Source organism: Pagrus major, chromosome 7, assembly GCF_040436345.1.
Source record: "Pagrus major chromosome 7, Pma_NU_1.0".
Taxonomy (NCBI): domain Eukaryota; kingdom Metazoa; phylum Chordata; class Actinopteri; order Spariformes; family Sparidae; genus Pagrus; species Pagrus major.
Genome location: NC_133221.1, coordinates 911,972 through 924,471, shown reverse-complemented (window position 1 = coordinate 924,471; position 12,500 = coordinate 911,972). Strand labels below are relative to the sequence as shown.

At 42.7% G+C, this 12,500-nt stretch overlaps 1 protein-coding gene across 1 annotated transcript in view; it reads left to right on the top strand.

Annotated features, from left to right (window-relative positions):
• plxna3 (plexin A3) overlaps window positions 1-12,500 on the top strand; it is a 102,508-nt gene that overhangs the window by 55,202 nt on the left and 34,806 nt on the right. Inside the window, exons 7-8 of the mRNA XM_073470813.1 lie at window positions 5,920-6,060; window positions 10,809-10,909. Of these exons, the coding sequence (XP_073326914.1) occupies window positions 5,920-6,060; window positions 10,809-10,909 (242 nt within the window). The remainder of the gene's footprint in view (window positions 1-5,919; window positions 6,061-10,808; window positions 10,910-12,500) is intronic.

The window sequence follows — 12,500 nt, the reverse complement described above, 5'->3', positions numbered from 1 at the left end:
CTAAAACAAATAAAATAAGCTCCATGAAAAGGTAAAAGAGTGTAATAAAATCAACAGACTTCTAATGGAGGTTCTGACTTATATTTTAATCAGAAACAAAATAAGCTCTCTACAGAAGACAGAGCTCTAAGAGTTAAATCAGCAAATTTCCAATGGAAGTTCTGACTGGAAGATGTTATTTTTTGCTCTTTTCAGCAGTAAGACGTGTGAGACGCACAGATTTAGATCAGTAGTATGATTTCCATAAAGCAACACATTTGAATGACATTTTTTTAACCACACATCGTCCAGAGGAGATGTGACCTCTCAGATGCTTCGTGCAGCTCAAACACACTGCAGCGCTCTGTTGTCAAGATACTTGAGCACCAAAGGAGAACTTGAGGAAAACATAATTTTCAAATTTGTCCACATTAGTGAGAGCAGAGCCTGAGAAGAGCAGCAGCAGCTGGATGAAACCTGAGCATAGCATGCTAACAGACATGGTGCGTGTGTGTGTGTGTGTGTGTGTGTGTGTGTGTGTGTGTGTGTGTGTGTGTGTGTCTGTGCTGTAGTGAAAGTGCAGGCTGGTGTTGAGTTGCAGGTTGTGTGTAATGTGTGTGTGAATGCAGCAGAGAGGCAGACAGATTGAATGAGAGCTGAATGAGTCTGTGAACAGACACTAATGTCTCTGACAGAACCAGACGGAGAAGGAGAAGAAACGTTGATTCGCAGTGGGACTTCTGCACTGGTTTGTATTTAACCAGTTTAATAATTTTATTTATTATGTATTTGTTGATAATCAAAGGAAAAAAAGCTGCACACAGAATAAAGAAGGGACAGACTTAATTCAGCAGATTTCCAGGGGAAGTTCTGAATGGGATTTTGTATGAATTAAGAAAATAAATACTATATAGCAGAATAACTAGCAGCACATTAATGCTCATGGTTTCACGACACCGTGTTACACTAGTGTCACATACAGAGGGAGTGTTGAGCTGTCCACAAACTTTTGGCCACATGGTGTTTTTTCCCGAATGTGAGACAGAGAGGGCGTTAATCAGTCCGTTAAGAGTCACTGACACTTAGTGGAGCTGCAGTTAACAGAGTAATAATAGTACTTAGCAGCTGTGCGTGTGTGTGTGTGTGTGTGTGTGTGTGTGTGTGTGTGTGTGTGTGTGTGTGTGTGTGTGTGTGTGTGTGTGTGTGTGTGTGTGTTTTAAGGCTGATAATCCCAGTTTCGAACACACACTCACACACACGATGTCCATGTTATCAGTAATAGAGTTGGTTTATCTCAGACGAACTGGCAGCTTTGCCCGCCTTCTCACTCTCTCACCGTCGGACTGGACCACATATTTAATACTACTAACACACACATGCACACAATCACACACACACACACAATCACACACACACACACACACACTCACAAATACTCGGAGGTATTGCATTACGGTGGAATTTCAGGCAGCTGGCTGCAGGCCTCTGTGTGTGTGTGTGTGTGTGTGTGTGTGTGTGTGTGTGTGTGTGTGTGTGTGTGTGTGTGTGTGTGTGTGTGTGTTTGCATGCGTGCAGTGATATCAGGTTTCCACCAATAGCTGACCAGCTGAGCAGAATAAACAGTGGAAATGAGAAACTGTGATAAGTTTTGTGAAAAGTCTAAACTGCTGCAGGACTTCAGTTTGCAACTGACTGTTTAACTCAGAGAGGAAACAACAACTGACGACCGACACAAACACGACATGAGACTGTGTACGAGATGAATTTGTGAAAGTTAAATCAGCAAATTTCCAATAAAAGTTCTGAGTTGGATTATTTTAGGAAACAGAATGAGCTCCGTGCAGACAGAAGGCTTATGAGAGTTAAATCAGCAGATTTACAATGGGACTTCTGAATTGGTTTCTTTGAAAGAAAATCATACAAACAAAAGAAAGACAAACGAGTTTAATTAGCAAATAAACTATGAAAGTTCTGTGTGTGTGTGTGTGTGTGTGTGTGTGTGTGTGTGTGTGTGTGTGTGTGTGTGTGTGTGTGTGTATTAATTTGTGGTGTGAACTATCAGTTGTAAAATGATTACCAGTGACTGTCAGTGTCAACTTCCTGTTTGCTCACTTCCTACACGCACGCACATGCGCACACACACGCACACACACACACACACACACACACACACACACGCACACACACACACACACACACACACACACAACCTTTATTGGAAATTTGCTAACTTTAACTCTTTTCTCTTTTCTCTTTATTTATTTTATAGTTTTTCTTCATTTCCTTTTTCTTCTTTTGTTTTCTTAAAAGAAACCAATTCAGAACTCCCATTGGAAATCTGCTGATTTAAGATGATTCAGTCTGTTGATCCTGGAGGAAACATTCACGGTCAGATCATCAATAAAACCTTAACCTGAAGCTGATCTATTGATCGGTGATCAGAGGCTGTCAGGTCTGATCTTTGACTCGGTAACTGCAGATCAACTGAAAACTGATCACACTGATCAGCTGATCGATTCGCTGCAGGATGTCTGATCAGAACAGCTGCACGCAGATCAATACCTTCTAAACAGATCACAGTTTATTGATCAGGACAGAAGCAGGAGAGCTGCAGAAACACTGAGCAGAACAAAGAGCAGAATGATCCTTTAAACTCGGTCGTTGAGGATGTTTCTGTTCAGATCGACAACAACTTTTAAAATCCGACTCCTCTTCATGGCGTTGTTTCAGTCAGCACGTTTACACTCACAGTAACTCACCGTTCCCTCCAGTAATCTGATTTCTTTAACGTCATACTGATGCGACAGCTGGCTTCTGTAAGCAGAGTAGAGGGTGACATCATCTCCTCAGGTGGGTTTCTTTATGTTTTTACTGCGGCTGTCATGATTCAGTAGCAGGATGTAAAGTCATTAAAATGATCTCCATCTTTACCAGCTGCAACATTACAGTGACTAACACCTCAGTGCAATAATATATATTTGAATAATTCCATTCGTTCGATTCTTCTGAAACTAAAAGGGATCAATAAATAAAACGACGTGTTGATGAAACTGAAGTGTTGCTGGTAAAAGTGCTGGAGAGTTCAGTTTGTTGTCACGTGATCCTGTCAGTTAATGAAAGTCTGACAGAGAGTGTGTGTCTGTCAGAACACACACACACACACACACACACACACACACACACACACACACACTCTTCCTGCCAGACAATACAACAGGCAGACAGATTGTCTCAGGGTGAGAGGTTAAAGGTCACATGTCAGAGAGAGAGAGAGAGAGAGAGAGAGTGTGTGTGTGTGTGTGTGTGTGTGTGTGTGTGTGTGCAGAACAAAGCAGGTGTTGACGGTTTGAATCCCAGCCTGTGGGTCGGAGGTCACTTCCTGTTTCACGCCGTCTTCTGTTCCTGCCTCATGTTTCTTCTTCTCTTGTTTCCTCTGATCGTTAATAATCTAAAGAGCTTCATCTTAATCACATCGATCGTTTGTTATCAGACTAAATGTTTCTTCTGGTCGAATCCTAAAACTGAATTAGTTGTGAGTTTGTTGTCTCGTCCTCCTGAAATGTGTCTGAAGACATTTATCTCCAACACAACCTGAAGAAAACAGATCTGATCTGACCGACTGATTTTATCTGCACGTCAGTGATTATCCCCAAAACTCCAGGTCTCTAACAGCTGCTCGACTAAATGTAACATTTTAGGATTTATTCAAATAAAAAACACGATGGGTCAAAATCACATAAACTGAATTTGAACCTTTTATTAAAGAAACGTTAAATGTTTAGAGGAAGTCTTTCAGATGTCTATATTTAACACAAATCTTAAAGGAGTCTTGTTCTCTGTCTTCTCCAGATGTTTCATCTCTGCATGCCTGAATACAGCCTAGCCTAGCCTAGCTTAGCACAAGGCTAGAGGCTGCTAGCTGAGCTCAATTGAAAGAGAGAGAAGCTGCAGCACAGATACAACACTCCCACTCAAAATGTTGCAATTTAATGTTTTTTCTCGTGTACTGATCAGAAAACCCGTCAGAACATAAACTGGACTCGTGTTTCCAGCAGAGTTTGGTTCTGAGATCGTTCAGCTGCTTTTTTCTGACAGATTAAAACTTTGAATTCATTTTTACAGCTCAGATTTCTGTCAGTGTTGCATTCGCTGTCTGCTGCAGTGTCCTACTTTAACGTCTCCTCCCTCGCTCTGCTGCTGAGTGTGTGTGTGTGTGTGTGTGTGTGTGTGTGTGTGTGTGTGTGTGTGTGTGTGTCCGTGAAACAGGATTGTGTAACTGTGGGTTCTGTTGTGAGTCAGACCTGCTGCCTCATCAGTGTGTGTGTGTGTGTGTGTGTGTGTGTGTGTGTGTGTGCGTGTGTGTGTGTGTGTGTGTAGCTCGTCAGCTCTAATTAAGCTCGGCTGCTTAACGAGCAGACAGCTAATTAACACACTCAGAGAACTACACACACTCCTCCTTCATCCCTCGCTCGCTTTCTTCATCTTTGTTTTTTTCTCCCTTCCTTCATTTTTACACTTTCTGTTCATCTTCTTCTTTCATGTCTTCCTCCTTTCCTTCCTCCTTTCCTTCCTCCTTTCCTTACATCTAACTACTCTCCTTCTCTCACTTTGCCTTCGTCTTTTATTCTTTTGTCTCTACCTCCCTACTTCCTTCATCTTTGTTGCCTTTCTTCCTCTCTCTCTACCTCCCTCCTTCCTTTCTTCCTTCTTTCCTTCCATCTTTACCTTCTCCTACCTTTCTTTCTTTCTTTCTTTCTTTCTGTCTGTCTCTGTATTCATCTCCTCTCCTTCTCTCCTTCCCTCACCTTTTTCCTGCCTCCTATCTGTCCTCCATCCTTTCATTTCTCATTTGTTTCCTTTCCCTTCACTGCCTTCTTTTGTCCAGTCTTGCATCCTTCCTTTCCTCCTTTGTTCTTCCTTTCAGTCCCCCTTTCTTTCCTTCCCTCCTTACTCCTCTTGTATTTATCTCCTTATCTCCTTCCCTTCCATCCTTCTCCACTCTTTCATCTTTACTGGCTCGTCTCCTCCTCCGTTCTGCTTTCTCTTCTTCCTCATCTCTCCCCCCCCCTTTCCTGTCTCTCCCCCCTTCCTCTCTCTTTCCTATACCCCCCCTTCCCCCCCGCCCCTCCTCTTCCTCCTCCTCTTCCTCTGTGGTGTTTTTCTGGGTCAGACACAGGGAGGGAGGCGGGAGGTTTTGGGAGATTTGGGGAATCTTATTTTAGTCGCTCCACATTTTCAAACAGACTTCTCATCAGCCTGCTGCTGTATTTAACATCACACACTCACAGATACACACACTTCATCATCATCATCATCATCATCACCATCATCATCACCATCATCATCATCATCATCACCCTTCCTCTCCAGTAAAATGTAATCCTGTTACTCGGTCTCGTGTCTGTAAAATGGCGTCTGTTTTTTATGCTAAAAACGGTCCAACACTTTTGGTTCAGAGTGAGACCTCTCAGCAGCTGCCGGTTTGATTTTCCTGATGTTTTCAGTCGTGCTCCACAGAGGATGAATCCTGATTGGTCCATTCTTGGTGGACTTTCAGCTGCAGGGCAGAGCGCCACCTGCAGGCAGATGTTTGCAGGTTTCTTGTCCACAAGTTGTCTTTTTAAAATCTGCTGAACGATCCGTCTAGTCTTTATTGAAAACACAGCTGACCAGAACCGACCAGAACCTTTTGTGTTCTGATGTTTGTTTTCAGCAGTGAAACAATAGAGAAACTAAATTCACAGATTTTGAAATGGGAGTCTTGCGGTCGTGTCGGGTCGCAGAGAGGACGTCGTTCATGTGTCTGAAATGAAGGAATGGAAACAAAGAGTTCAGAACCAGAATCTTTATTTGCTGATGCTCCGGCCTGTTAGCATTCCACATTGTGTTTAATGGGGATTTTAGCATCAAGCTAACCAACTGTTCCCTGTGTGTTTTCAGATTCGTGTGGATGGGATCCCACCGCCGGCCCAGAATGCTTTGCTGTATGAGACGGTGACAGTGGTGGAGGGGAAGCCGATCCTGAGAGACATGGTGTTCAGTCCAGACCATCAGTACATCTACCTGCTGAGTGACCGACAGGTAAACACACGCACACACACACACACACACACACACACACACACACACACACACACACACACACACAGTCGTCGTGCTTCTGTTCTTCAACACATCACACATCTGGATGTTGATGAAGAACTGAAGAAGCCTCCTGGATGAGAAGTGAAACGTCTTCGAGGCAAGGGCGTAGGTTTGGTCTCAGCTTTGGTAGTGACATTACCAGGGGTGGACTGGGACAAAAATTCAGCTCTGGCATTTTCTGTCCAGACCAGCCCACTATATTATCAGCGGACACCACGAAGAAGTCCACAAATCTCGTGGCGTCCTTTCTCACACATACTACAAAGGAGAGTCATATTCCTTGATAGCAGTTAACAAATAAAGCACGTAGCTATGAACTCAAGGACTAAAACTGACAGCTATAGCAATCAACCAATCAATCTTTGTTCATTATAGTGTCAAATCACAACAGAAGTTATGTTATGACCAGGGGTGGGACGAGACTAACGGGAAGAACCCAAAACCAGAGACGGGGTGGAGTTTTTCTCACATCATTACTTACATTTGCACAACAGTTGGTGCATTTCTCAAAACAATTAGTACAAACTGCAAAACCTTGTTGATAACCTGCAAAAGCATGTCACATGCTCAAAATAGAGGTCATTCCTCAAAACCAAGTATTCCTATCAATGAAAGTGTGTGTGTCATAAAAAAAAGTCCTGACACCATCATTTATGAACAAGGTAGTCAAATGGCTTTGTCGTGTTTTCATTAGGACACTTTACTAGTGTTTCCCAATGCAAAAAAGCCAGATCTTTGTGACCTGAAAATGCTCAAGACTATACACTAACACTATACACAGCCATTTGAAAACTACAGTAAAAGTAACACATTTACACACAAATTATACCTATTAGATAGTTATCACCTCAGTAAACAATAAATGAATTGAAAGATTACAATAAATTCAATGGTAAATATTGCAAATTAAATTTATTATTTGCTATAGGTTTACTTGTGTTTTGTATCTCTGTTTACAGCTCATCAGGCCACGTGAATGTTTACTGTTGCTATGGCAACAAGAGACCGCTGACGTTAGCATCTGTTAGCTAGCTTAGCTAAATCATCTGAACAATAATAACCCATAATATCACAATTCGACGTATTTGAACAAAATCAACCACAACTACCAACAGTCACAGCCCTTTAACTCTGGGCTGATGTGCTGCCACATGTTAGACTGTCAAAGTTAGAAAATAACGGCTTCAGTCCCTGAGGAGCTACGTTAGCATTAGCGGCAGCTACGTTAGCATTAGCGGCAGCTGCGTTCATCAGTATGCAGTTAGTGAGGTCGCATCACATTCAATGTAAAAACGTTTTTTTACTTTGTTTTGGACGTGTCTCAAACATTTAGCCGAGCCAGCCCCAGGCTGACGGTACTGACCCTGTCTGCCTCCACTCGCTCATCATCGTCAGGTCCTCCTCCCTCGTCTCCCGGCGCAGCAGCACCTGTGGCTGCTGGCGGGTCGGTGTTACTGGTCCCGGCACCAAAAAGCTCCGTCAACTTCGCACATTTAGCAGCCTCCACCTCCAGAGACTTCAACTTTTTAATCGCTGTTTCTCAGCTGTTTCTTCCTCTTATCCATTTCAAGTAGCGGACACAGTTTGGAAGATGCTCACTACTACCACTCACTAACGTTACTACTGGCTCAGCAGCAGACAAATATTGGTAGTGACTATTTTGCAATCCTCGAACATTGGTTGTGACATGTCACGACCATCTATATAGAAACCTACGCCCATGCTTCGAGGAACTGAAACAAGTCCAGTTGACTATGATACAGCACCTGGAATCACACGTCTGGATGTTTGTGCTGCTCAGACTTAAATCAGAAACTCTAAATGGACCTCACCTGAATTTTTCCTGACTGAAGGAACAGCTCCACACGTGAGAACAATTATTAGGAAACATCAGATGTTTAATAGAAACTCTGATCTTGATTTTTTTGACAATTAAAATAATAGATGAAGTTGAATTCTGAATTAAGCTTTTATCAAGAGTTTTAAATCATTAGATTTTCAATGGATGTTTTGAATGAGGTTTTTTTTCAGTTGTCTCTAAAAACATGAAACAGACTCATTAGTGTTAAATCAGAAGAATTCAAAAGGAAGTTCTGAATTAGGTTTTATCAATACCAACAAAAAACAGTTCTGTACAGAAGAAAGACTCATGAGTATTAAAACCTCAGATTTCTAAAGGAAATTCTGAATTAGGTTTTTTCAATAGATAAAGAAACCAAAGAACAGTTCTGTACATAAAACAGACTCATGAGTGTTAAATGAGCAGATTTCCAAAGGAAGTTCTGAACTGATATTTTGATAATTAAAATACATACTACAGTATAAGAGTTCAAACATGGGACACACATAATGAGCATAGTTATTCTCTGTGTGTGTGTGTGTGTGTAGACGGGAAGTTGTGAATGTGAATATGATTCAGCTGGCGCCACGATACACACTTTGTTTCTGTGTGTGTGTTTGTGTGTGTGTGGGCGTGTGTGTGTGTGTGTGTGTCCCATGTTAAAACTCTTATTGTACCGTTGAGAGGAAGCAGGACTCAATTCAACAACTGTTACTTCCTGTGCAGCTGACGACACACACACACACACACACACACACACACACACACACACACACAGATATATGTTAAATAAAAAAAACATTCAGATATTTTATGTTGTTTTGTCATTTTTTGGGTCTGTTGTCAGTAAACAGCTGTCAGAGTTCAGCTGGTCGTCTGATGAAGCTACAAACAAACACGTGTCCATAAACTTTAACTGTTTGTGTGACAGATAGCGTCCACAGACTTTTGGCCGTGTAGCGCAGCAGCTTCATCATCGACTGTCCAATCATCCTCGTCAGTTTTATGTGATTGACAGGTGGGCAGACACAGAGAGAGATGGGTCCTCAGCTCAGTTTCACTGCAGTGTTACATAAGCACTCACACATTTACATGAAGCTTCAGGTCTCAACAGAGCTGCAGGCTGGCTCCCACAGAACCCAGCAGAACAGCTTCTGACAGCATTTCTGTCACTGCTCCCACTCTGTTTAATGTTCATCACATCCTGGTTCAGTCCATCCAAACACAGCGCCGACATGACGGTGACGCTAAAGAAACCAGTTCATGATGTTCTGACCGGTGTTTATCTTACAGGTCCGGATGTTTGCACCGCTCGGACTTAAATCAGAACATTTCCAATGGAAGTTCTGACTTGATTTTTTGTTACCGTGAAGAAAAATTCTTTACACGAAAAAAAACTTGTTGATTTAAATCTGCGGATGTCTAACACAATTTCTGACTTGGATTTTTTATCTTAAATCATCAGATTTCAAATGGAAGTTCTGTATTAGGAAGAGAAAACAGGGAAAAGGAAATTTCTTCCCACAGGTGCTGAACTCTTTGTAGTCCACACCTACCTGACATGAAAACACTCACAGCGTATTGTCAGCTGTGTGTCAGAAGACAAACTGCTGCCAGTTTTAAGATTTCAGTGTTAAAATCTCCTGTTTCCCTGTTTGTGAAATGCAGCGTGGGTAATGTTAGTTTCCAGTGAGGTGAGCAGACGTTGAGATTTACTGAGCTGAGAGAAGTTCTGCTGAAGCCAGAGTGATTCCTTCAGTCCGTTCACATGTTCCCTTACAACAGCGAAACAAACGAACAGAACCACAACGTGAATGCATTACGTGTGAAACATGTTTAATAACTGATGTTTCCACCGGTTCACATATGAAACCCGTACTCACATTTAAGGGTATTTAATGTTGGGTTTTTTTAAGCCGATGGATTTGTCTGCACTATTTAAATCAGTGTGTGAGTGCAGTGAATAAACTGTGTGAATGTGACAGACTGGGAGAATGAAAACTGCAGAATCAGCTGTTTTCTAAATGAAGTCTGGCAGAGGCGAGATACAGCGTCACTGCTCCTTTAAAAGAAAACCTGATAATGAGGTCAGAGAAGAGACAGGACTCCTTCTGTGTGTGTGTGTGTGTGTGTGTGTGTGTGTGTGTGTGTGTGTGTGTGTGTGTGTGTGTGTGTGTGTGTGTGTGTGTGTTAGACAATGAATGTATTCATGTGTGAGCATCTGAATGAGACAGAGACGGACAGGGTGTCCACTGTGTTTCACAGCGTTTACTGTCTCCCTGCTGCAGTGACTTCTGGGTAAAAGATACTACTCTCTCTCTCTCTCACACACACACACACACACACACACACACACACACACACACACACCCTGACTAACTGTCTGCAAACTCAAGACAAATGTGTTACACACAGGCCTCGGGCTGTTACTGTCAGCGGAAAACCACCAAACCACACAGAGATAACACACGCACACACACACACACACACACACACACACACACACACACACACACAAATGATGTGGGTGACTTCAGTCTTAGATTATGACCATACAACCATAAAATCAATATCAAGTCAATTAAACTTGTCGACCACAATAATAAACGGTCGATCAATTAAAGGTGAAGAATTATAGATTCATATTTAATGTAGTTTTCAGCTGAAGTCTGGTGATATTCTGGATTTATCTTTTTGTCCTGAAGAAGTCAAACATGAATGAATTTTGAACAAGGAATCCAGAAGTGTTTGTGTGAGGCTCAGACACGAGTGTGGACCTGTGCTGTGTTCAGCTCTCCCAGCAGTCTTCAGGCTGCACATTAAGAGCTCTTCTTGTGTGTTTCAGGTGACCAGACTTCCTGTGGAGAGCTGCGAGCAGTACAGCAGCTGTTCAGACTGTCTGGGATCAGGAGACCCTCACTGTGGCTGGTGTGTCCTCTTCAACAAGTAAGAAACTTCACTTTGTCTCCGTCAGGTGGCAGACAGCTCTCAGTGGTGAATCAGCTGATTTCTGCCTGCTGAGAGGTTTTGCTCTCTCTCAGTCGTGTCGTGTCGTGTCGTGTCGTGTCGTGTCGAGTCGAGTCGTGTCTGTCTGTCCTGTCAGGTGAACTGAGGCTTCTTCAGGTTGAATCAACAAACCAAATGAATGAATGTAAACCTCAGTGACAAACACAAGATCAGTCTGAAGCTGGATGAGGAAGATTTTTTGGAGAAAATCCTGAAATTATTTAACAGAACGACTCTCTGGAGTCTGAGAGACACCTGTGAGGAGTTCACTGGGACTTTGGCTGACTGCTGTTGGTCAGCTGCCTGTCCAATCACCTCGAGGGAGGGAGAGAGACAGGAAGTTCAGGATGTCAGAGGTGATGTCATCACTACAACAGGGACATCACTCTCAGTGTGTGTGTGTGTGTGTGTGTGTGTGTGCATGTGTGTGTGTGTTCAGGTGTCAGCTGTGAGATGTCTCTTGTTGACCTGTGACCTCACAGCTGGTAGCCAGCCAATTAGGAGGAAGAGAAGGTTTGGTCTGTGTTTTGTCAAAGGACTGCGTGTGTGTGTGTGTGTGTGCGTGTGTGAGAGACAATTTACAGCACACACACACGTTAGTGTTATCTTGATGTTCATCTTCAAACTAGGCAGTGGTTGCAAGCTTCTCTTTTATTTTCTGACTGGATGATCACCTTTGAGAGACGAACACTTCATGCCGTCATGACGCAGCGTTAACAGAGCGGAGCAGCAGAAACTGACGAGGCCAGCTGAAGGAAAGTTTCTATTCATTTAATCAATTTAACATTTGAGTATCGTTTTGAATTAAAAATGGATTGTGAGTCGAATCAGACAGAAAAACACTCTTAATCCTGAGCGTCACAGTCTGATCACCAACATCAGCTCAGTGATGGGATCAGATACACGTCACATATGTTCAGCTGTCCACAGACTTTTGGCCACTTTTGGATAAAATACAAGGAAGAAGACAGAAATGAAGAAGAAGAAGAAGAAGAAACAAGGAAAATGTGTGTCTGTGTGTGTGTGTGTGTGTGTGTGTGTGTGTGTGTGTGTGTGTGTGTTCCCATGAGGCATCATTAATGTTTCTATAAATGGTTCTCTCTCTCACGCACACACACACACACACACACACACACACACACACACACACACACACGCACACACACACACACACGCACACACACACACACACTGTTGACATTACAGTCATCAGTGTTTGATGTTCAGGTACAGGAAGTTCCTCTTCGGATTAGCACCAGTGAGCTTCTCCTTCAAAGTAAAAGCCCTTCTCTACCGGTGGATCAAACCTTTACTGTGAAGTGTCCAGATACGTTGTAGCATGTTTGACCTGATATTGATCCTGGATCAGTGTCTGCTGGAGGACGAGCTCCTCTTCACTGATCGATCAGTGGTGTCGTCTATAAGACAGCCGTGGATCCATCTCACATTTAAAAATGAAAACACGGAGCAGAGATGAAGCTGCTCCTCATCACAGCGTCCTCACTGTTACTGATTTACTGATTATTGATCA